This window comes from Orussus abietinus, unplaced genomic scaffold, assembly GCF_000612105.2.
Source record: "Orussus abietinus isolate OABI.00-Male unplaced genomic scaffold, Oabi_2.0 scaffold598, whole genome shotgun sequence".
In the NCBI taxonomy this organism is placed as follows: Eukaryota; Metazoa; Arthropoda; class Insecta; order Hymenoptera; family Orussidae; genus Orussus; species Orussus abietinus.
The window spans coordinates 11,398-38,057 of NW_019394758.1; the positions used below are offsets into that span (position 1 = coordinate 11,398).

Genomic DNA, 26,660 nt, shown 5'->3' on the forward strand with positions numbered 1-26,660 from the left:
TCATAATTATGGGCACATATATAATTTTCATATGCAAGAGACATAGATATTTATGGTATATATTCTACAGTCGTACACATAAAATAGATCCATATACTCACAAAAGATAGATTTTTTAGGTGGATAATAGACAATATACATTTGCTACACCTATAGACCTAATTTAGACGGTTAATTGACGGGTATTCTACTTCAGGTGGTGTCTGAGTGTATACGTTCTTCCAATAACATTTTGAAGGATAGACATTTGTTAGTCTAGAAACTTCATGAATCACGAGTCGTACGGCAAATTCAAATTACGTTCTACAAACTACTTTTCTCGGTCATAATGCACGTAACATTCGTCGAAGCAATAAATTCGAATTGTTCGCTTTTATCTTCAATTAAACGTGTGCCGCAACGACGATGTGCCCGTGCAACTTTTTTCCATATTGCGCCATTCAAGGAAATCATTAACCCCACTTCGAGAAATCATTTTCAAATTACCAAATAAAATGAAATAACCAGTTTCAATACAGATTATTTTTCTGCTTCCATTACATCTCAATAATGCATTATAACAATGATAACAGTGAGTCTCGAAACAGCAACGCCATCTCACAATATGCTATAGAAATGCTACATTTTCCCGAATCAAGAAACTTGGTAGAGTTTCGAGCCAAATACATTTGGGCGTCATGTTTTTATACAGAACATTTCAAGAAATTTTCTACCAAACTGTTGGAAATTGCTCTTTCGGATTACGACTACGTGAATTTGTAAAATATTAATAACAGCACCCTAGTAGCACAAAATATTTGTCCTATATTTTCTATATATTTAACGAATATCGTACATTTTGTAAATATTTAGCAGACATTTGAAATATTTGCAAAACGTTTACTTTAGAATATTATCNAAACTAAATATGTCATTGAGATTTTGAACAAATATGTCAGATATGTTCGAATGAAATCCACAAGAAATCTTAAAATATCTGTCGCTTGAGATATTTAACAAAGATTACAAAGAAATATTTAGAAATTATTCTATGCTACTAGGGTACCTACTCGTTCACTGTTAATAAGAATCATGTTTTCCTCGCGTGACTGCGAGAGGAGGAAAGTTAGAAAGATTGAAGCGAACTAGGATGATAAAAACGGAAGGTTTTACGACGGCAAATCAATTAACCAAGTCTGTTCTCTTCCGGGTGAATGTTCTAACCGGTATTTGGCACAAACGCTCTTATTCGATCGATTTGCTGAAATAATGGATGTATATAGTCAAGTGCGTGTGCCTCTGTCGGATCTTTCTTATATCACGATTCTTAAACTAAACGCAGACTAAGTCACTTCCGGGAGAAACCAGCCGGAGATAACCAATAAGAACAGTATCGAACCATTGAGAATGTTGTCTTCGTTCCGCGAACTGTATTTTTTACGCCACAGTTCAGTTAAAGACAGGTCTAAACAATCATTCCATAATTTACAGAAAATTAATAAACCGTAAGTTGTTCCCAATTTTCTTTGCCACGTATTTAAGGTGAAGTGAAACCCTCTTCAAATCAGTCGATTCGAATACAACACTTTTTTTTAAGGGTATTGGACCAACCTGTCCGAACCTTTGACACATGACTCGTGGTCATCTAAGAATTGTCCTGACCCATTCAGAATTTGGATTTTTGGAAAAAATTTTATAACTTAGCCCAGACCAGAACCAGAATGGCGTCGAGCTCTCATATTTCGATCAATATACAATTATCGAAGGCTCTGATATGAGAAACGAAACGGTCAGGGCAATTTTTCGACAATTTAGAACACTCTGGTAATCGATAAACTCGCATTTAAACGGGATAAACGGCAAAAAAAAGTGTTGTATGCGCTTCTATGCCAAAACGATGGTAATACGAGGTCTCGGAGTGAAAATTTAATCGACCTGGAAATCACAGATGGCGCAGGGGGTCCCTCTGCAGTCAATTAGGGCCCCAGAAAGCATGAATCCAGAGGATCTCTGGAGTTTTACTTCGATTTCTTTATAATTATTGTACGAATACGACAGGTGGAGTATGCCATTTGGTACAATACCCAATATAATTCGACCCAGCTGTCAATATAAAAACGAACGTCGGCGACGTAGGTATTTAGAAAAATCTTCTTTATCGACGTCGATCAAGTTCCACGACGTGTTTCACTTCACCTTAAATGCTAAAATTCATACTTATAGGACTTATAAATGTAAGTTCCTTAATTATAAATCATTGAAGGGACGTCGAAGTATTAACAAAGTTGTTGCTTAACGGTAACGTAATTACACCTAACAGGGTAAATGTTCACAACGACGTTAACGTGCTATTTTAGATATTATATAATTAATTTAACACCAACCTATTTTATTTTAACATCATAATAACATAATAACATAAATTAATGTAACATCAACCTACGTTAATCGATTTTATCGATGAATTTTAATTCGTTAAGGCGGTGTACATGGTGCATTATTCATGCAAATTTATAAATTGTCACCATTGCAACAATGGACAAGATAAATAATGGAACTCGTCACACCTTCTGCCTCCCTAGGGTGTAGGTCAAATAGAATTGACTCTCGTCTATTAAAAACAGCCATTAACTTAAAATAGTATCGATCCTGACATGCGATGTGCACTTCTGATCACGAGATTCAAATTGACTCAAAAATCTCCGTGTTCAGTCCTTTGCAATGAGGACATATTAGTTATAAGTTGATCCGTGACCGATCCAATCAAAGATAAGAGTTACGAGGGGTTAACATTGCATGAGTCACGTTGTAGTCTGTTAATGTTCTGAATTACTTGACATTGAGTTACTCGATATGAACCGTTTCATCATTTTCCACTCATATATTGCGGTGGAACAATACCATTCTATATATTCTTCCAGTTTGACAATAAACATTGATTTTGTCACCCGATATAAAATGAATGAAGGTAAATGAGGAAGGTAAATAGAATAGATAGCACTAGACATGGCCCTCAAAACACTTTTCAGCTATGTATATAAAGCTGGAATTGCCACAGTAGCACAATTTAATAAAATTTGTTGAAAAATTCATTGCTAATTTATTGCTATTTTATTGCACGAGAAAAATATTTTTTGCTCCTACACTTTTCCGAAAAATGGTGGCGATGTCAGCTTTATATAAAGCTAGCACTGCCACAATAAAAAACAATTATTAGGTAAATGTTCATCGATGAATTATATACCAGAACTTATTGCTAATTAATTGCTCGCGGAAAAACCAAATTTCAATTTTTTTGCTCACCCCTAAAGGGGTGAATCGCCACTCCTAGTGCTGATCGCAGGACAGAAACATGAAAAACATGGGAGAATCGAACTATTTCTTCGCGTGGGAATTAATTGCTAATTAATTGCTCCGAGAAGAACCAATATCTTCGTAAAAATACAATTTTCAAACCTACATTAATTAGCGATTAATTCCCACGTGAAGAAATAGTTCGATTTTTCCATTTTTTACGTGGTCACACTGGGGCGACATAGGCAGGGCTGACCTACTACCTTAGGGGTTGTGGAAAAAATTTGAAGCGGTGGAAGACATCGTCCCCACTTTGGTGGTGAACGCCGTTAAGGCGTCTTCGAAGTCACGTAGTCTTAACATCTCCCGCTCATTTATGCGTGTTTCTACAATAAATGTCTCCTAACTGAGCAATAAAAGAATCTCCAGACATCGATTTTGAAAATGCCAATTGGTTATTCCCTAAGATTATAAAATCGCTTTTCTATTCACCTGGGCCTAACCCCATTTATCTGAATTCCAGGTAGCCGACACGGAGGATGGTGGCGTCTCAGAACGACGGGGGCAGAAGCGGAGGTGGCGGCGGCGACGTCGGTGACGACGCGTCGGTCTACACGGTTTCCGTGAGTGGCGTGGGCTACAGAAACGAGGGCTACAAAGAGGACGGCACCGACGGCATCCCGCCCGAGCCCACGAAGCCGCCTCAGCTCCCGGTCCCCGACGACGACACGCAATCCCGGAAGTGCAAATTGACCAGGGGAGAGAAATGGCGTATCCTGAAAAATATCGGGACGGTCTCGGTAGCGTTTATGGTGCAGTTCACCGCGTTCCAGGGAACCGCCAACCTGCAGTCCTCTATCAACGCCAGCGACGGCCTGGGGACGGTTTCCTTGTCCGCCATTTACGCCGCCCTCGTGTTGTCCTGCATCTTCGTGCCCACCTTCGTCATTAAGAGGCTCACCGTGAAATGGACGCTATGCGTCTCCATGCTGTGCTATGCGCCTTACATTGGGGCCCAATTCTACCCCAAGTTCTACACTCTGGTGCCTGCCGGAGTCTTGTTGGGTTTGGGTGCTGCCCCGATGTGGGCGGCCAAAGCCACCTATCTGACACAGGTTGGAGGCGTCTACGCCAAGCTGACCGATCAGCCCGCCGACGCCATCGTAGTCAGGTTCTTCGGGTTCTTCTTCCTTGCTTGGCAGACTGCCGAACTTTGGGGCAACCTCATCTCGTCGCTGGGTAAGTGTGAGGCTGAAATATCTCAACGAGTTTTAACGAACCAAATAAAGGAAATTTGATAAAGTGATGCATATACGGCAATGATACGCAGAAGTTGGGCTAGTAAGTATTTAGCCGATTCAGGGAATTCATCTCGCTTGGATTGCAGAATTCCTTCAGCGATGATCACTGCGTGCCACCGCGGTATGTCATTTGACCACCTTTGCAGTTCTGCTGAACTAGCTGGTTGTATTCGACATTTTTATTTTTGTTCCGTGCGCGACACTCATGTGTTTAAATTCATCGTGGCTTTTGAAATGTCAGACAAATTTCCAGAAAGGGACTTACTGCCTGCTTGGGCCCATCGGGCCATTTACCAATTTAGCAATTTCCTGACTTCGAAATCCGTTCGTAAATTTTAGTTTTCTACGATATGGTTATATTGCCCCGTACGTCCCATCGCGAAGGTTTAGGGTTCTTTAGAATTTTCTCGGGTTGACCGTCCCTATTCTTTACCGTCATACCTTTTTTAACTTTACCGCTAACACGGGCGTGCAACATGCACACGGACATACAGCATGTTTCTCCATCTGCACGGCAGCTAAAAATTGTCCGTTTTCACCCAACCGTATTGGACAGCTTTCGACCAATCACGAGGCTGACTATTCGATTTTAACCGGCCTTCTTAAAATCAGTCAGCCAATCTCTATGTAAGAAATATGCTACCACCTCCTCAAAAAATGTAATGCGACCGGAGGAGGAATCCTGTGTTTTTTCTGTAAGTCAGTTAGTCTCCGTCTCTCGATAGAATTCAACGTCTCTCGTCAGCCTTCGCCATCATCTCTGCAACTGTTACCGGTATTCACGCGTGAAGAGCTGACAAAATTCAACAAGTCATTCGTCAATTTAATATTATAATAAATTCAAGTCTGTTTTGTTCGCGACAAGTCTCACTTCATTCGGGTACGTTCCTTTTTCACGTGAGCAGTTGTACGAATTTTGCAAATCTACTTGCAAAAACAATCGGGATTCATACAACAACTGCCCGACAAACTAGCCGGGCAGAACAATTTTAGAGCGTGATATTTACTATTTGGATAAAAATGATGGTTTTATGGCTACCGATTCGGAGAGAACTAGCAGTTACTAGTTATATTTATGAGCAAACTTTCGCTAGTTGTGCCCCAATATTTAGTAAAAACGTACACTTGGAGTAAAACATAGTGCCCGCTGTTAAAAACACGTTCATGGACGCTTCTTATCGGAACTACCCGATGGTTTTGCTATTCCAACCTCCAAGAAACATTTCACTTGGAGAGCTTTCATCGATAGTGCTTCGAACGTTGCGACGAATTTAAAATATACGATATCGTAACTTTCGGTCAAATTTCATAAGCCTCTCCCTTTAAGGGCACCGGCGAGAAACAGGATAGCCGCATTGGTGCCAACTTATGCAATTGATGCTGACTGGACGAATCAGAGCGCGAATCATCGAGTGACATGCATGTGCATTGCGACGCAATCGTCGCTGCGATTCGAACAGGGCTTGACACTTGGAACAGTGTCAGGAATTTCAGCCACGTGCTTTTTTCTTCGTCTTTCTGTTTCGCTCGAGCGGTTTTAAGTTCGACCTGATCTAATTTGCTGCAGAAACAGTTAGGCGGCGCCAAGCGTGTTTACATATCACATTTTGACGCATAACGCCATACAGACACATTCCGACGAGTTCTTTGGATGGTGCTCGCAGACGTTACCGTATTTGTCCGCGACATTTGCGACGTTAAAATATTTGTACTTAAAAGTATACAGAAAAGGAAGACGATATAATTGAGCAATGTTGGTGCGGTTGAAATGTAGTGGAAGGAGTTAAATTACGGGTGACTAAATGAAAGACAGATTATTCGCAGGTTAACACACACACGAGATTCCAGGCAACATGTGATATGTGCCCATAATTATGAAAGTGGTCTAAGTCATATATTTCTTGTTTCGAGATATTTAATGAATTGCATTTGAATAAATTAAATAATATTTTTATATTATGCAACATTTTAATTTAGAATTTTATTAGTCTTGATTAATGGAAATTTATTATGAATATGAAATTTTGGGTGAATTTCATACGAAAATGTTGTTTTTAAAGTGTGAATTGACTTAGACCATTTTCAAAATTAACTGAATGTCCTATAAATGACTTAAAGCAATAAAAAACTACGAGTTTTATTAGAAACGATAATTTTAATGAAATAATTCATGAACATTTATTAATTATTTTTCAAAAGAAATCCATTTTTATCATTTTAGGCTTTCATCATTATGAGTTTTTAAGGTTTTTTCAAATGTTCCTGAAAAACTGGAGAGATGTAAACATAATATCTTTGTTTTTCTTCCATTACTGGTTTAGTGGTGGGGTATAATGGAAGTAATTTAATATTTCCGTATATTATTGGTCTTCCTCTTTTAGGCGAAAGTTTCAAAACGTGGAATTTAGAATCATCTAAAGAAGTATTACGTGGTCGTATAATATCTGCAAATCACATCATATCCGAATAGTAATTAACATATTCACATAATATGTACGTTGTCATTAACTTACCTGAACCGCTATCCGCGGACATAGTGGTAAAATATATAAATAATTCCTCCGCCAATAATTAGATCGGAAGAGCCCAACTGAATTAATGCACTTTCAAAATAGAACTAAATGAATTCCATGTATTGTTAGGTAGACCGGAAAGTATTGTCGTTTCTGTTATTGTTTGATTGTCATTTGTCGGCTTATCGTGTAGTTCAAAAACGCGCCAAAGAGGGCCACGTGCCATTTTAAGGTTATGTTTATATAATTTCTTTAAATTTTTTATGTAGACCACTTTCATAATTAACACTAAATGAATTCCATATAATGTTGAAATTACAACCACTCTCTAATGGTTCATTTTTGACAATATCGTAAAAATAACATTGAATTAATTTAGCTTAAGATAATGTGGGGTGAAATACCTGATAAACTCATTTATTTTTAATTTGGACTTAGACCACTTTCATAATTATGGACTCATATGTGAACATTTATACCAAGGAACTGATTTTGACGGAGAAGAGGCGTTTGATTGGGGTTTATCGGGAAATGATTTTCCTTATTGCTACATACATTTGAAAACAAACATGGCGTTGTAACTCCTCACGTGACAAGTGTTTGAATGATTATAATCGTACGTCTCTGTCAAGTAATTATTTCTTAGTCAACAAATGATCTTCCTTTGTCAAGATGTGTACGTGTCAATGTTTCACACAGTTTCGTATGGTAATCGCGGAAAATAGTGAGAAACTTATTTCGTCGATAAGCTCACATGATAGTTAGGCGCTTACGAATTCCCTCAATGAAGTTTTAAATGGTTTTTTCAACGCATAAAATTAGTGACGTCAACGGAATTACCAAATGAAAAACAAAATAAAACACGTTGTAGGTAAATGGCTGTAGAATCTTCGTGGAGATAGTACTGGTAAATACAAAATTTAACTATGTTTAACTTGCATAATCGCATTTAAATTGTTGGACAAAATAAAACCTACAAAGATCCTTTGTTATAAAAGATAACTATTATCATTAAGTTAACCCAGATAACAATGTGATGCAAAATTTACAAAAAATTTGTATCATAAAAAATCATGAAATTAATCATGAGGGTGTTGCTTGCGAGTCCTCATTTGAAACTCTGTAGTACAGAACGACGAACCAAAAATACTTAAATATGAAACGAAATTAAGTACATGCAATGTCTCAACGTTTGGACGAATATGTACATCTAAATTTATCTCACGCATTGCCGATAAACAATTGCAGCGTCTGTTGCTCATATTCGAGCGTGATAAATTTACCGCAAATGTTTCTTCAAATTAATTGCGTAATATCCGTACATTTATTGTAGGCATTTCATGCAGCAAATGGTCTGCAAATTGTTTGTTAATCGAATTTCCTCATCACATGATGATCATGAATTCCTATCTGGGTAATGCATAATGCTTTTCCGGAAAAAAGTTTCAACTTTGCTCGTAAGGTTCGTCATACGTACCTCACGTACCTTACAGTGGCATAATGGTGGACATAACAATCCATCAATGAAATTACCAATGTAGTACGCCTTATTCAGTTTTTCTGGAGTTTGATTGGCCAGTTCTTACCATTATGCTTATAGTTACTATCATGCTAGATGTGTGAACGCCTTAAGGTGACGTGAAACCTCCTTCAAATCAGTCGATTCGAATACAACACTTTTTTTAAGGGTATTGGACCAAACTGTCCGAAACTTTGACACATTACTCGTGGTCATCTAAGAATTGTCCTGACACACACAAAATTTGGATTTTTGGAAAAAATTTTTTAACTTAGCCCAGACCTAAGTCTGGGTAGTAAAGAATGCATTTTTATGATATGTTCATAAATTGAAAAATTTAATTTTTATATATGTTTATAAACTATTGAAACTGAACATGTCATTGAGATTTTCAACAAATATTTCAGATATCTTCGAATGAAATCTACAAGAAATCTTAAAAAGTCTGTCGTTCGAGATACTTAGCAAAGATTACAAAGAAATGTTTAGAAATTATTCTATGCTACTAGGGATTGGAAATTCATCTATTATCCTTTTTTCTCTTATCACTACTCCCTTCACAAAAGACTGCAATATAAATATTCCATAAGATCATTTCGTAACTGAATTTACTTTTCGGTTATTCTCCCAACCGAGAGCAAGTGCAACGTAAGAAATATCCAGTATACAGTAGTCCAATATTGGTTTCGCTTTTTCTATACCTTAGAATAGATTGCTCATTTTAAAATACTACTAACAAAGCCGTCATGCTGTCGGCACGGTATGCTGTTATCTAACGTGATGTGATCGAGCGGTTTTTATTTTCCTTTCGACGCGGAAACAGTGCAAGAGTTTTAACAGTGCATGTCGCGTAGGTGTATTCTACGATACACCGAGTATTGTACTTATTAGTCACGTGTTTCTTCACGTTCGGTCTGGCTATAAGTAAACGATTTTAATTTTATTCCAAGCTGGCTTTTTATTCCAATCCACCACATCGTCGTTCTGCAAGAGTGCATGAATCATTTGAAGTATCGTCCAAGCCTAAAGTAAACTTGATTGCGCTCGTCTTAATTTATTGCCAAGAGTTTTTATTGTATTCAAAGTTTCCTCTTTAATTCAATCGACAGTTTGAGTAAATTGTGAATGAATTATACGGCATAATTGACACTTATTTACGTATTGAGGGTTTTATTGCGTAAATACGGATTCGATCAACTAGAAGAAGAATGATATCTTTGGAAAATGTTGACAAGTTTTGTATTGTAATATATATATGTATAAAATAATATTACAATAGCAGAAGACACGAAGCATGAAAATTCCAAAATGAAAGAATTTATTATAAACTTGGCTCTTTCAAAAGATTATACCTAAGGAATATTTCGTAGACCTCAGGGCACATTTTCACATATTTCTGTTTGATAATTTATTCATTCTAAGTGAAAGGATACATTTTTATTGAAACGTATATTGAAACATCATGTGGTTGGTTATTCAGTATTATGTAACAATGTATGTAACTTCTTGCCCAATGGCGCCGCCTATTGTTTTGCGAACAACACTGGAACAGTAAATTACGTGTAATTTACATGTTAACAGTATACATACTAATCTTGAGTACTTTCAAGTAGTTTTTAATGTAAATGAGGCTTGTAGGATTTCGTCACTATTTTTTTCTGGAAAGTTTTCTGGTATACAATAATGTATAATAATAATAGGTACAGTTGGTTCCGTTGAAGTTACAGAAATAATTCTACCCCTGATTCTCGAAGTGATCCCTTATCGAAGATTATTGGTCCGTAAAGAATATTTCTCTAAGTACCTACGTTGCCGACGCTCGTTTTAATATTGACAGCTGTATCGAATTACGGTGGGTATTGTACTAAATGGCATACTCCACTTGTCGTTTTCGTACAATAATTATAAAGAAATTGAAGTAAAACTCTAGAAATCCTCTGAATTCATGCTTTCTGAGGCCGTAATTGACTACAGAGAAACCCTCTGCTCCATCTATGATTTCTGTGTCAACTACATTTTTACTCCGAGTCCTCATATTACCATCGTTTTAATATAGAAGCGCATAAAACACTTTTTTTGCCCTTGTCCCGTTCAAATGCGAGTTTCTCGATTACCAGAATGTTCTAAATTATTCTACAATTGTCCGGACACTTTCGTTTCTCATATCAGAGCCATCAGTAATTCTATATCGACCGAAATATGAGAGCTCGACGCCATTTTGGTTCTGGGCTAAGTAAAGACATTTTTTTCGAAAATCCAAATTTTGAAAGTGTCAAGATAATTTCTAGATGCTCACGAAGCATGTGTCAAAGTTTCAAACAGTTCTGTCCAATACCCTTAAAAAAAAGTGTCTTATTCGGATCGACTGATTTGAGGGCTGTTTCACTTCACCTTAAGGAATTGATATAAAAATTGGATAAAACCTAATCTCGACGTCCGATTCTCACAAGGAAGGTATTCCACGTCGATCTCTCCGATTTGATTTCATTTATAATATGTTATAATAGACTAAAAACTAAGCGACGCGTATTTTTTTTCATCTGCCATTAAACACTTTAAGGGGGTCAAACCACCATCTAAGGTAAGGCATGTCAAGGGGCGATTTGGTAGTTTCACTCACGAGAACATGATATTTTTTAACCAATCCACCTAGAAAAGCTTTCTCAAAACGAGAAATGAGAAATATAAGTTTCTCAATAAAAAAAAAAAATTAAGCGGTGAGCCACCTCTCACAGGGGTGAGCGTTCCGGGGTAGTTGCCCCGGCCAATATTTTTTTTCGGGAAAATCCAAAGACACATCGTACTTCCTTCGTGTTCATACACAATATATATTTTTTTCAGATTTTTAGACTTGAATTTAACCATTCTTTGCATAAACGTAATCATATTTAGGGGTGGCTCACCCCTTAATTTTTTTTTAATTGAGAAAATTATGTTTTCATTTCTCGTTATGAAAAAGATTTTCTAGGTGGATCGGTTAAAAAATATTATGTTCTTGTGGGTGAAACTACGTCCTTAAAGCTAGCAGCATAATCACATAAATCATACACTAAAATTTGTTGCTTTTTTATTGCTTATTTATTACACAAATTTAAATTCTTTGCTCCATCCGTTTATGATGAAACTGCCAAGTCGCCCCTTGACATGCCTTAATTTGGGTGGTGGTTTCACCCCCTGTAGCGTAATTTACACGTTTGAATATTCGCGCAATCGCATGTAACCGATCTGTGAGGCCTCTACCGGGTTGTCCGAGTAGTAGTCTCTCCGGCGCTACAAGTATCGGAAGGCCAGCGCTCGCTCTCTCGACCCGCAACCTTCGTCCAGAGCGCATCGCGAAGGAGGACCTCATGAGCCTAGGATCCGGATTTTGAGCAACAATTGGGCAACGTGTTACCGCCTATCGACGACCAACCCTTCAACTTCCCCCGACATCCTATCAACCGATCTACACCGACTACACCGGACACTCAGGGTGGAGGCCAGTCGAATTTACCGTATACATATTATTGTATATCACTATATGTTATTTTATTCTGTATGTCAAATCGGATTATTTCAGATATATGTCGAGCCCAATGGTTTCAATATAAGAATCAATGTATTAACGTAAAGAGAAAAGAACGTTATACCTCTTAAAATGTTTAATGGCAGATAAAAAAAAATACGTGCTGCTTAGTTTTTAGTCTACTATAACATTACAAAAGAAATGAAATCGGAGAAATCGACCTGGGGATACCTTCCTTGCCAGTGGAAGAGCGCCGCGACGCGGCGGGAATGGGTAAAGAGAAAAGAACGTTATACCCCTTAAAATGTTTAATGGCAGATAAAAAAAAAATACGGGTTGCTTAGTTTTTAGTCTACTATAACATATTACAAAAGAAATCAAATCGGAGAAATCGACCTGGGATACCTTCCTTGCCAGTGGAAGAGCGCCGCGACGCGGCGGGAATGGGTAAAGAGAAAAGAACGTTATACCCCTTAAAATGTTTAATGGCAGATAAAAAGAAATACGGGTTGCTTAGTTTTTAGTCTACTATAACATATTATAAAAGAAATGAAATCGGAGAAATCGACCTGGGATACCTTCCTTGCCAGTGGAAGAGCGCCGCTACGCGGCGGGAATGGGTAAAGAGAAAAGAACGTTATATCCCTTAAAATGTTTAATGGCAGATAAAAAAAAATACGTGTTGCTTAGATTTTAGTCTACTATAACATATTATAAAATAAATGAAATCGGAGAAATCGACCTGGGATATTTTCCTTGCCAGTGGAAGAGCGCCGCGACGCGGCGGGAATGGGTAAAGAGAGAAGAACGTTATACCCCTTAAAATGTTTAATGGCAGATAAAAAAAAATACGTGTTGCTTAGATTTTAGTCTACTATAACATATTACAAATGAAATGAAATCGGAGAAATCGACCTGGGATACCTTCCTTGCCAGTGGAAGAGCCCCGCTACGCGGCGGGAATGGGCCCAGTGGTAACGGCCGGCGAGTAGTCGGACGGGGCCTTTCCCCGGTCAGGCTTGGCGAGTAAATGCGAGTAGACAGTTCCGTCACCAGAAGACCAGTTTACAACGGAGCGCCTCGGGCGCGCCGTGGAACGAGATTTATCCGGTATGAACCTGCGATAGTCGGACTTTCCGCACCTCGACTGGCGACAGTCGACCGCCGGCTACATTCCCGGCAGGACCAAGTGGCAATAATGCGTTCCAGAAAACACCATGCTCGTCTTTCTCTCTTTCTCTCTATCGGGTTTTCTCCCTCGATGTACAGGGTGACGCAGAACTGTCGCTCCAAATGAAAATTGCGTATGCGTGGTCAATTGGGATGCCATGCCTTAATTAAGGTGAAGTGAAACACGTCGAGGAACTTGGTCGACATCGATAAAGAAGATTTTTCTACATTCTTACGTTGCCGATGTTCTTTTTTATATTGACAGTTGTGTCGAATTATATTGGGTATTGTATTAAGTGACATACTCCACCTGTCGTTTTCGTACAATAATTATAAAGAAATCGAAGTAAAACTCCAGAAATCCTCTGGATTCATGCTTTCTCGGGCCCTAGGACCCATTCGAGGACAATTAATTTTCACTCCGAGACCTCCGTATTTCCATCGTTTTGGTATAGAAGCGCATAAAACACTTTTCTTGCCTCTGTCCCGTTTAAATGCGAGATTGTCGACTACCAGAGTGTTCTAAATTGTCGTAAAATTGTCCTGACCCTTTTGTTTCTCATATCAGAGCCTTCGATAATTGTATATTGATCGAAATATGAGAACTCGACGCCATTTTGGTTCAGGTCTGGGCGGAGTTAAAAAATTAAAAAAAATCCAAATTTTGAATGTGTCAGGACAATTCTTAGATGATCAGGAGTGACGTGTCAAAGTTTAGGACAGTTTGGTCAAATACCCTGGAAAAAAAGTGTTGTATTCGAATCTACTGATTTGAAGGGGGTTTCACTTCACCTTAACGGAGCGTTTCAAGATATCTCTTTCTTTGGCTCTTTTTCGTTATTCTCCCTCGATGTACGAGATTACCGGGTTGTTTCTTCGGTTGGAATAACGTGCGTTTCATAAATAAATTCGAACACTCCGCATAAACTCAATGATTACTAGCCACGAATCTTCGACGGTTAATGGAAATGGAGGGATGAAAGCGCGTCGACAACCAATAAAATAACATTACGCTTTTGGTTTACCATATTTGATTTATTTGTTGGTCGCAAATTCTGGAATTAAGTATTTCTTATGGAATAGAATCGTAACGAGCACAGCTATTTGGTGCGAACATCCGGCCAAACCGTTTTACACCTGGACACCTTCTATGATGGATTAAACTTTTTTTGCTAATTTGATATCATAATTATAACTATTATCAATAATAAAAAGCTTTCCATTTAATTTTATAAAATCATGTTTTTGTTTCACAAATAAGAGCGAACAAATTCGTTTCACAAATAAGATCGAACACTCCGCATAAGCTCAATGATTACTAGCCACGAATCTTCGAAGGTTAATGGAAGAAGAGGGATAAAATCGCGTCGACAACCGATAAAATAACATTATGCTCTTGGCTTACCATATTTGGTATATTTGTTGATGTCAGATTCTGGAATGAAGTGTGTCTTGTGGAATAGAATCGAAACGAGCAGCTATTTGGTGCGAACATTCAGTCGAACCGTTCCTAGACACCTTCTATGACCGATTAAACTTTTGCCACTAATTAGATATCATAATTATAACTATTATCAATAATAAAAAGCTTTCCATTTAATTTTATAAAATCATGTTTTCGTTTCACATATAAGATCGAACACACCGCATAAGCTCAATGATTACTAGCCACGAATCTTCGAAGGTTAATGGTAGAAGAGGGATAAAAGCGCGTCGACAACCGATAAAATAACATTATGCTCTTGGTTTACCATATTTGATTTATTTGTTGGTCACAAATTCTGGAATGAAGTATTTCTTGTGGATTAGAATCGAAACGAGCAGCTATTTGGTGCGAACATCCAGTCGAATCGTTTTCCACCTAGACACCTTCTATGATCGATTAAACGTTTTCCACTAATTAGATATCATAATTATAACTATTATCAATAATAAAAAACTTTCCATTTAATTTTATACAATCATGTTTTCGTTTCACAAATAAGAGCGAACAAATTTCGTTTCACAAATATGATCGAACACTCCGCATAAGCTCAATGATTACTAACCACGAATCTTCGAAGGTTAATGGAATAAGAGGGATAAAAGCGCGTCGACAACCTATAAAATAATATTATGCTCTTGGTTTACCATATTTGGTATATTTGTTGGTCTCAAATTCTGAAATGAAGTGTGTCTTGTGAAATAGAATCGAAACGAGGAGCTATTTGGTGCGAACATCCAGTCGAACCGTTTTCCACCTAGACACCTTCTATGATCGATTAAACTTTTTCCCCTAATTTGATATCGTAATTATAACTGTTATCAATAAGAAAAAGCTTTCCATTTAATTTGACACGATCATTTAATACAAATATTTAACTTGAATCCTAAACTCGTTAGAGAACGATAGCGTCGACGCCTGATTCTTGGAGTACTGTGATGGACTTATTTATTTATCACGATTAGTTAAACGTATATCGCGTTAATGAATATGTTGTACTCATAGTTTTCGGAGACGAGAAAAAACAGTTAAAAGAATTCGGTCGAATGATAGAAAGTGGAAACTCTGCCCATGCCTGACCGCGTTTTATCCACGTGCGAGTCGATATTCGACTGTATGTTTCATTATCAACTGCCAAGTCAACAACACGATAGTGTCAGCATAAACTTACCTGCGAGGTTGGTCAACCCGTTGACACCACAAGTGCCTGCGCAATGTGTGCAAATTTCATGTATTTTTATTTTCATCGATACACTTTCAATTCACGACCTCAAATCCATTAATCACTTGTATATTTTCACTCGCCGTATGATAATCTTTCTTTTTAAAAAACTTGTTGATTTACCATTTTCTAGTTTATTCGTTTCTCGTTGCGAAGTAATGCTACGACTGTGACGTCATAATTTATACTGAGATTTCTATTGGAATGAAACATAAGTTGGTGCGGGTTTCTTGTTCGTCTTGTTGAAGGAAAGCCGCACAAACTTATGCCTCCAATAACGTTATTATATCATAGGAAGAAACAATGGAGTTTATCCGTAGGGTTTAATTTATCATTTTTTTAAGTGAACCCTAGTAGCATAGAATAACTTCGAAATATTTGTTGAAAATCTCAATGACATATTTAGTTTCAATAATCTATAAACATATATAGAAANTTTGCGTTGGATTAAAATTAAAAATATGGGTACCAGTTAACATTGTAGAATAATGTTTTTGGGTTTCTAAGGGTGTCAAATTTATCATCCCAATTAGCATAATTAACATTATTTAAGAAATAATATGTTTCCGGTGGCTATAAATGGACTTACGCCACTTTCAAAATCAATGGTAGAAAAATATTATGAAAACACATCGATCTTATATTATATAAATATTATAGGGATAATATTCTAAAGTAAACGTTTTGCAAATATTTCAAATGTCTGCTAAATATTTCGAAATGTACGATATTCGTTAAATATATAGAAAATATAGGACAAATTTTGTGCTAATAGGGAAACTTCTTATTGGACTGTATCAGATAGAATTTCACGTATTACGAAAATAATTCGATTCGCGAAGTTAAGCGCTTTCGTTTCCTTCTTTGTGGTAGATTTCTATTTACATTCATCTCTCTGTTTTAATATTTCTAGATATTGCGTTAGTGTTATTTCATAAGTACACTGTTGGTTGTATTCAAACATATACCTAAATCATTTCTTCAAGCCGATGGAAGTGATACCAGACAATCAAAAAATGTCAGAACTTCATTTCTCGTGAAAATTCGCACGATTCTTAAAATGATCAAGATTTTTTCTATATTATGTTTTTAAATAATTTCACTTTGAAAGTATGCGGCGGCTGCGCACCAATTACTTTATTTATTTACAACTTCTTTAAGTTAAAAGGACGCTTCGTTTATAATAACATAAGTTTTATTGCTTATGATAGGAAATGATATGGTAAATGTTCGCGAGAATTATTTACAGTACGAAATTATCGCTACATACAAAAAAGCGATATTAATTATTAACATGGACTATTTAAGTAAAGACATTTATTTAGCGTAAATTCTTTTAATAATACGGACATTGGTATTAAATTTGTAACAGTCGCGTTGGGTAACGAAATTAAGTTAACTATGTAAACTTTACTACTAGTGTTGTGAAACACGTTCTATGCTAAGCCCAGCGTTTAAACATCGGTTCTAAGACATTTTACAACTTGCCATTAACATACAGATGTCATGAGTAGGTGACGCAAGGTCAGTAGTCTCGTTTCAGTTTCAACAATGCATTTCTACTTTCGAATGAATTGTATAAACCACTTTGTCCAGCATTCAACATAAAGGTGTAATTGAAGTGAAAAGTTTTCGTTACACCAAGTCATTTTTTATACTCTTTTACTTCAGACATGCAAATTAAAAAATAAATTCAAATATTTCCACTTTCGAATGAATTGTATAAATCACTTTGCTCAACTTTCAACATAAAGGTGTAATTGAAATGAAAAGTTTTCGTTACACCAAGTTATTTTTTATACTCTTTTACTTCAGACATGCAAATTAAAAAATAAATTCAAATATCTGGACGTCTTGGGTCAATGGTTCTAAATACTCTGGATGGTTCGTTAACCTTGACTACTCGAAATATATTCATTTTCATTCATTGTACTAAAGGAATAGTAGGGATAAAAAAGTTGTACAATTCCGAGGATCATTAAGATGATTTCCAAAATGTTTCTTTTTGAGATTTCGAAGTAATCGGTGCGTTTTCACACGCAACCGTGTTTATCTTTCTACGTCTTGTTGCAAAACAAAATGACGAATAAATATCATAAATATAGTTTTAAGACAGATAATTGACAATAAACTTTAATAATAATTATGCACTGGAATATATGAGCCGTTTATTTTGAAAGTGGAGTAAGTCCATTTATATTCGATCGAGATATCGAAGGGTTTGCGTTGGATTAAAATTAAAAATATGGGTACCAGTTAACATTGTAGAATAATGTTTTTGGGTTTCTAAGGGTGTCAAATTTATCATCCCANATAGGACAAATATTTTGTGCTACTAGGGTTCATTGACCCTGTAAATTTTCGTGTTACAAAATCTTAATGATTTTAAATATATTACTAAGTTGCTCTAGAATGAAAAGATCATGTAAAAATGTAACTATTAAGGTAGCTAACAGGATTTTTTTTTTAAATGGACTTACGCCACTTTCAAAATAAACGGCTCATATAACAATGCAATGTGAATCGAATCCAATGAATCAATTTCAATGACATTTGATACGTTGCGATGAATGATTGTGTAGGAAACCCACACAAGACGTGCATTTGAGAAAACTGACATGAGTAATTAATGTCCCGTGACGCAAAGAACGTGTTTTAAAAAATATAGTAAATCTTGGAATCTTTCCAATCGCAAGTCACGCCTGAACCTGTCTCGAAAACCAGTCATTGACCCACAAAGATCAGTCATTGACCTTCTCCGGGAATGATTTGTCCACTTGTAATTGACATGCTGTTAATTCGTTTAAATCATAGGTCAATTTCTTGCAGCGCATCCGTTTCAATAGAATGCAACGCATAATTACAAAAACAAACCGAGTGAAGAGAATTAGAAAGATTTGCGATTTTGTCTCAGTTATACCTGTCAGCGTTCGGAAAGAATTAATTTATTGACTTGCAACCTTCTATTTTATTTTCTCTTTTTAGGCGAACGATTTATTTTTTAAAGAAAACAGTTTTTATTCGTATAATAAACTGAAACATATTATATATACATTATATCTATGTCCAAACATACGTTGATGAATATCTTGGGTGCTGAAAATAGAATTAGCAAGATAACAAATCAATACCATTCGAATAAAAAGAAGTATGATAATAGCATACTATTAACTAAACTTCTTGTTTCATAAGACAAGAAATGTATTATATCGAATATAATATGGCATTTAGAAACGCAAGTATCATCGTTTTATTGCTTGTATGAGTACTTCCATAATTTTTAGAATTTTTTTAATTGCAGATTATGCAGCTGGTTGAATAATCTAAACATTTTCATTTTCTGTTCTAATAGTTTTATCAACAATTAACAGATCACTGTAGAAATACATTCTTTATTATTCCAGGCCGTGAAACGTTAAAAACATTAAAAGTTATATAATAAACTAGACTTGATTAATTAAACTCTATAAAGATTTCTCTAAAAAACAAAATTATTTTCACACAACCATATTTTAAAATTACAGGAAAACGTATGACGTCAATATTAGACAGGCCCAAAGCCACGCTAGGATACAATTTTCACTATAGTATAACAATTTTAAAACAATGTTAATTTAATATTTTTCATTTACTCACCGCTCAGCGTTACAACGTTACATATAAATGACATTAAAAACCTCCTTTGAACGCCTTTACAAGGAATAGAAAGAATTAATGGAAAAGGTCACCTTTTTGCCTCAGATCCCTCAATTTCTACAATCCCCAACTAAATGCTACTTAATATTGTTACGAAACCCATTACAGACCAAAATATTGTTATTTTTCCCTAGACAAACAAGTAACTAAGACGCTGAATGACGTTTTAGAACAATCACGTACATAATTATGTTTCGAGCCACTCCAGAGTTCGAGTCCTGAAACGCAGTAATGTAGCGCTTCTTCGTCCGGCATCATTAGAGTCATGAAAATGCGGCATCGGGAGCGATTAAAGGAAATTGACTTAACCGTGAGTGCATAAATGTCTCGGTTTAATCTCTCCATTCCTCGGTGATTGCGGTCGCACAATTCATGCTCGGAGCGCCGAGAAATCAAGATGGCGCCTATCTTCTTCGAGGCTGCAGAGAAAGATAGAATTTGCAAAGGACCTTGTAAGAGTTACAAGTATCTTGCGAGAGTGTAGCGAGTCGATGCCGCTCATGGAAGGGGCCGCGTGGAGAAGGGGAAGTTGAGAAGAAAATTTTTGGTGAGGAAGTTTAACCCTTTTAGTGCCGGAGGCCGATATATCGGCCCTCGCTGCACTGGCGAAAAGTGTCAGAGCCGATATATCGTCCCGCACCTTGTAGCGCTTTACTATTCGCTTTGCGAGAGATCTCCATCTCAAAATAAATTTATAATACGTTATAAATAGTCTAATTTCATTACGAGAGAATTAAAATAACGATACAACAACACCTATAACAACCTATAACCTACCTGTAACAACCTATAATCTATAACAATTACTTCTTTCGGATGAGATAATCCGTCCGGCGCCTACCATGTGCCTTGGAGTTATTTTTTATGTTTCTTGTGCAATATTACTTATTTTGTTAAAAAATATATTGGAAATTTTAAGTATATACTTTGCAGCAAACGGTCTATATAAATTTATGATAAAAAGATGACTTTTTCCATGTGCAATTACGTTTTGAAACGGAGAACTCAATTTTTCTTTTTTTTTTATCACTTATACCTTTGTTATTTATGTAATTTTCAATGAATATAGAAAAAATTAGCATCACTGTTTTATTCTCTATTTTGTCTTTAATACCCTGCTTTTCGAATTACGTAAATATTGCTTTTCGTTTGGTTTTTATGAGCCTTTTTCCAAATCCTAGTAAAATCGTAAAATTCGGCCGGTTATCTTTGCATAAGCACCTCTTTTTCGCCCGGCACTAAAAGGGTTAAGGACAAGTGCGATGATGCCTCCTTGTGACCCGGAAAGGAGCGGAGAACACTTGGGACAGAGAGGCTAAATTCCGACCCTAGTAGCATAGAATAATTTCTAAATATTTCTTTGTAATCTTCGCTAAATATCTCAAGCGACAGATTTTTTAAAGATTTCTTGTAGATTTCATTCGAAGATATTTGAAATATTTCTTGAAAATCTCAACGACATATTTAGTCTCAATAATTTATAAACATATAGNATGAAACGAAATGTTTTGTATATTTGGTAGAAAAATATTATGAAAACCCATGGAGCTAATATTGTATAAACGTTATAGAAGTATATTCTGAAGTAAACGTTTTGCAAATAATTCACATGCCTGGTGAATATTTACAAAATGTACGATATTCGTTAAATATATAGAAAATATAGGAGAAATATTTTGTGCTACTAGGGGATCTTTCTCCTAGTCGGAGAGACACCCTTTCTCTTGTATAACGATCGAATGTAGACTTCTCTACGGGGGCCCCATTCGTAGTCTCTATGAAATTAACGTATCGAGCCGGTCCAGAAAGAATGTATTGGCTGTTTGCGATGATTGCACTGCGGTTGTTCGTTACTTCTATTAGGAAATCTAGTTCCACTCTCCGTAAGGCTTACGCTACGCGATTTTCCCATTAAGGTGAAATGAAACACGTCGAGGAACTTGATCGACGTCGATAAAGAAGACTTTTCTAAATACCTACGTTGCCGACGTTCGTTTATATATTAACAGTTGTGTCGAATTAGATTGGGTATTGTACCAAATGGCATATTCCACCTGTCGTTCTCGTACAATAATTATAAAGAAATCGAAGTAAAACTCCATAAATCCTCTGGATTCATGCTTTCTGGGGCCCTAATTGGCTGCAGAGGGACACCTTGCACCATCTGTGATTTCCAGGTCAATTAAATTTTCACTCCGAGACCTCGTATTTCCATCGTTTTAGCATAGAAGCGCATACTACACTTTTTTCGCCTTTATTCCGTTCAAATGCGAGTTTATCGACTACCAGAGTGTTCTAAATTGTCGAAAAATTGTCCTGACCCTTTTTTTTCTCATATCGGAGCCTTCCATAATTGTATGTTGATCGAAATATGAGACCTCGACGCCATTTTGATTCTGGTCTGGACTGAGTTAAAAATTTTTTCTGAAAAAACCAAATTTTTAATGTGTCAGGACAATTCTTAGACGATCACGAGTCATGTGTCAAAGTTTCGGACAATTTGATCCAATACCCTTAAAAAAAAGTGTTGTATTCAGATCGACTGATTTGAAGGGGGTTTCACTTCACCTTAAGGGACAATAAAAGATGAAGTGTTATAACTGCGATGAAACAAAGAAATGTTACAACCTCGTGGAGATTACGTCGTCGACGGTCTGTCAGTGGACAGAGAAACGTTGACAGGGAAACGTCGCGTACCGTTAAAATATATACACTGTAACCAATAAGTTAACGATTTTCCGAGATAAGCGCGACCGCAATCACTCGCGTGTCTAACGAGTTATCTGGAAAATTGACAGCCTTGTTACCGTCCCGGATAGACGTGTGACGATGCTTTGTGGTCATGGCGATAGTAGTAAAGAACAAACGACAGTAACGTCGTATCCAATAGATACACGTGCCCATAATTATGAAAGTAGTCTAAGTCAAAATTAAAAAAAAAATGAGTTTATCAGTTATTTCACGCCATATTATTTCAATCGAAATTAATTCAATGTAATTTCGAAACAAAAAATATATGACTTAGACCACTTTCATAATTATGGGCACACATCATAATCGAGTTTGGATTTGGGCTGGTTGGATAAAATAGTTGAGAAATACGTCGAACGCTGATGATATTTATTGAATTTAATAAATATAAGATAGGGGGAGAAACGAAATGTAGATTAAGAAATATTCTCGACCTGGTACAATGGCGGACATGAATGCCTACCCTGCAGATACGGCATCGCCTGTGCAGGGTGGGAGGGCATTGATGTCTCCCAGTGTACAGGATTGCGGCTCCTATTCGATGACAAGTCAATAGATATTAATTCAAGAGTTAATACCTTGAACGAATTGCTTGGAAAATTAACAGTTCGGTAATGTTCCAGTTAATGCGATTACTTCTTCTTGTCCGAACGATGCAACTAAATAACTTTACTTTACTGCCATCTTTCCCTAGTAATAGGATCGTCTAAGAATTGTCCTGACACATTCAAAATTTTGATTTTTCCAACAAATTTTTTAACTCATTCTAGACCAGATCCAAAATGGCGTCGAGCTCTCATATTTCGATCAATATACAATTATCGAAGGCTCTGATATGAAAAACGAAAGGGTCAGGACAATTTTACGACAATTTAGAAGATTCTGGTAATCGATAAACTCGCATTTGAACGGGACAAAGGCAAAAAAAGTGTTGTGTGCTCTTCTTTGCTAAAACGATGAGAATACGAGGTCTCGGAGTGAAAATTTAATTGACCTGGAAATCACAGATGGCGCAGGGGGTCCTTCCGCAATCAATTAGGGCCCCAGAAGGCACAAATCCAGAGGATTTCTGGAGTTTTACTTCGATTTCTTTGTAATTATTGTACAAAAACGACAGGTGGAATATGCCATTTGGTACAATACACAATATAATTCGACCCAGCTGTCAATATAAAAACGAACGTCGGCAACTTAAGCATTTAGAAAAATCTTCTTCATCGACGTCGATCATGTTCCTCGACGTGTTTCACTTCACCTTAAGAGTCGTTGTTTAACATCATCGCTCACGTGCGAAGACGAGGAAAAAACGATATTTATAAGCACAGCGAATATTAGCATTCGGTGAAAGTTTGTCGTGCCAGCAGGCGGCGAGTGGATCGCGTATGCGGATTAGCCAATGGAAATTCCGAATGGCGTAAAAGTCGCACGGAGGAGCCTCCTGAATCGACGATTTCGAAAAGATCTCTTGAGGGACACGATTTCCTCCTTATTGCGAGAACAGCAACAAGGTTTATATCTAGACTCATTGTGATGTTGCTATGAGAATAATATCACTTTTTTCTTTGCCTATTTGATAATAACTAAAGTTACAGGGAAAATCGTCCTAAAATTGAAGATTATTAAATGGCCTCTTGTGGAGAGGGTTGAATGATGTTTTTCGCCCGTCTATTCCATTACATTAAAAAACGATTGTTTCGTTTCGGTGTGCCACGCGTTCACCTATTCTTTCCTTTAGGGTAAGAACACGTGAAGTGGTTTTCACCGAATCGGTAGACAATTCAACTGATGATTCAAGGTTTTTTTATTTGTTACGCCCTAGAAGGTAACATATTTCTTTTTTTTTTTTACGTTTGATATAATGCAAAAATATAATCACGTTGTGGATGTAACTACTAAATATTTGTCAAAATCGAGTAATTTTTTAAGAAATGTAATAATTTTGAGTCCATTTGTTCGTCGGTCTTCGACTTTTATTTTGCTGAATTGAATTACTAATTATAAGTATTAAAGGAACAAGTCGTAAGCGATGTGAAGTGAAAATACGTCATTGCTTTAACTCTTTTAAGGCATGCACATGCAGATTGTGAAACTGGCATTTCCGTGAAGTCTCCGTTACGCAAGTCTGACAATTTTGATATTTTCAGGGAAATAAATTGTAAGTGGATGAGCAGTCGCATGCCTCGTGGATATCGCATAACATTTCTATACTCGTTTCCGCATATCGGTTTCGAATGAACAACCGAAGAATCGCAGACGTTCACAAGTATTTTTGGAGCAATTGATTCCAAAAAATATATATATATTTTATTTTTTCCTTTAACGTCGCATTAACTACTCTGGTTGTTAGCACTTAACGTTGGGTTAAATATATTGTGTAGGTGAGTAAATAATGATGGTCGGGATTTACAATACACGTAGGAGGTTAATGTCTTTTAAGAACATTAGCATTTTGTTAACTTCCCGTGGGTCATTGAGGGCCTTGGTAATTACGTTGAGTACTCCGAAGCCTTTTCTTGCTGTTTAATATTTTTTACATTCAGAGATAATGTGTTGTACCGTTATTTGGCTGTTATATTCATCACAGAACATTGGATTTGTTTTTAGAATTAGATGGTTATGAGTGAGCTTTGTATGACCGAATTATTTTAATGACTGAATTATTCCTATCGCCATGTTGTCTTGCAGCGGTGATAGTATTATATTTCATGTTTTTCTGCCGTGGAGAAAATATTGCTGATTGTTGCATTATTGGTAAGCGTCATATTTTCCTTTCAGTAGATAGTAATGGATCCTACAGTAACATTGTTATCTCATAATAGTATGATACAGTTACTTTTGTATATAAATAAATCATCGAGAAAACGCAAACGACAAATCGTTCACGGAACCTTATTATTTCTATACACTTTCAATTAGTAAATATATATTCCAGCCAACATATTACATTTGCCTTGCGATTATAAGACATAAATTTTAATGAAATTTTCGAAGAAGCTCTCTCAATTAACCGTCTATCTTTACTATACCTACACGAAGAAAAAATTGCATTGAACCAAAGAAATACTTTGTTAATTCAAAGAATAATTTCACTAAAATAAATTACAATAAATTGTCATAATTCCGAGGAAATGTTGTATCCAATTTATTCGAGTTAGAGTCAAATAATTATTCTTCGAATTATCAAAATATTTCGATGACACCAATCAAAGAAATATTTTTTTGGTTCAACGAAAATTTCTTTTCAGTGTACCTATAATGAAATCCGCTTTTACTTTATATATGGAGGATGAAATCGTTTATTAAATATCAGATATAAAATTACTAAAAAACGGCAGCATAATATCATGCACTTAGAAACTAATTAATTATTTGAATAATTATTGTTTTAATTTCTGATTTTCAGTGTTCAGCGAGGGAGAGTTTGAAAGTGTTGAAGGGAGTAAATTAAAAATAAATTCCAATAAATTGTCATAATTCCGAAGAAATGTTGCATCCAATTTATTCGAGTTAGAGTCAAATAATTGTTCTTCGAATTATCAAAATATTTCGATCGTACTATTCGAAGAAATATTTCGATGATACTATTCAAAGAAATATTTCTGTGGTTCAACGAAAATTTCTTTTCAGTGCACCTATAATGAAATCCGCTTTTACTTTATATATGGAGGATGAAATCGTTCATTAAATATCAGATATAAAATTTCTAAAAATCGGCAGCATAATGTCATGCACTTAGAAACTAATTAATTATTTGAATAATAATTGTTTTAATTTCTGATTTTCAGTGCTCAGCGAGGGAGAGTTTGGAAGTGATGGAGGGAGTAATACGACGAATGAAGACAAAATCAGACGTTGCGGGGCTAATTTCTGCATTTTCGGAAACGGAGCTCACGAAACTCTCAGCAGGCCACCAGATTCCGAGATTTACGAAATCTCTGCAATCTATTTGTCCTGCGTAATCGTCGCTGTCCTTATCGTCGCACTTTTTGTGGACCCTCTATCGAGGTGAGTAAATTATTTCCGTAAAAAATAGTTACTTAAGCTTGAAAACTATGATCGATGTAACAATAGTTTTCGTAACAAAATTGCCTTAGATAAAGCTTGTCAAGAAGCTGAACTGTCATATTAAGTGTATATCACTAAAATAAGCACAGTAAACAACATAATGTGAAATATCGTTGACTAGGTAAAGTAATAAGGTAATAGCAAAATTTGTGTTGTATAGAT

General features: G+C 36.2%; 1 protein-coding gene across 1 annotated transcript; it reads left to right on the forward strand.

Annotated features, from left to right (window-relative positions):
• Positions 1-3,569: 3,569 nt before the first annotated feature.
• Positions 3,570-26,442, forward strand: LOC111674088 (UNC93-like protein). Its single transcript, XM_023433179.1, has 2 exons — positions 3,570-4,512; positions 26,219-26,442. The coding sequence occupies exons 1-2, from the start codon at positions 3,813-3,815 to the stop codon at positions 26,440-26,442; spliced, it is 924 nt and encodes a 307-aa protein (XP_023288947.1). The 5' UTR covers positions 3,570-3,812.
• The last annotated feature ends 218 nt before the right edge of the window (positions 26,443-26,660 follow it).

What these genes read in the sequence shown, in the direction of transcription:
- LOC111674088 (XM_023433179.1), top strand. Translation starts at nt 3,813, where the DNA reads ATGGTGGCGTCTCAGAACGACGGGGGCAGAAGCGGAGGTGGCGGCGGC. An exon ending in CAACCTCATCTCGTCGCTGG is followed by an intron (nt 4,513 to 26,218) that starts GTAAGTGTGAGG and finishes TCTGATTTTCAG; the next exon opens with TGCTCAGCGAGGGAGAGTTT.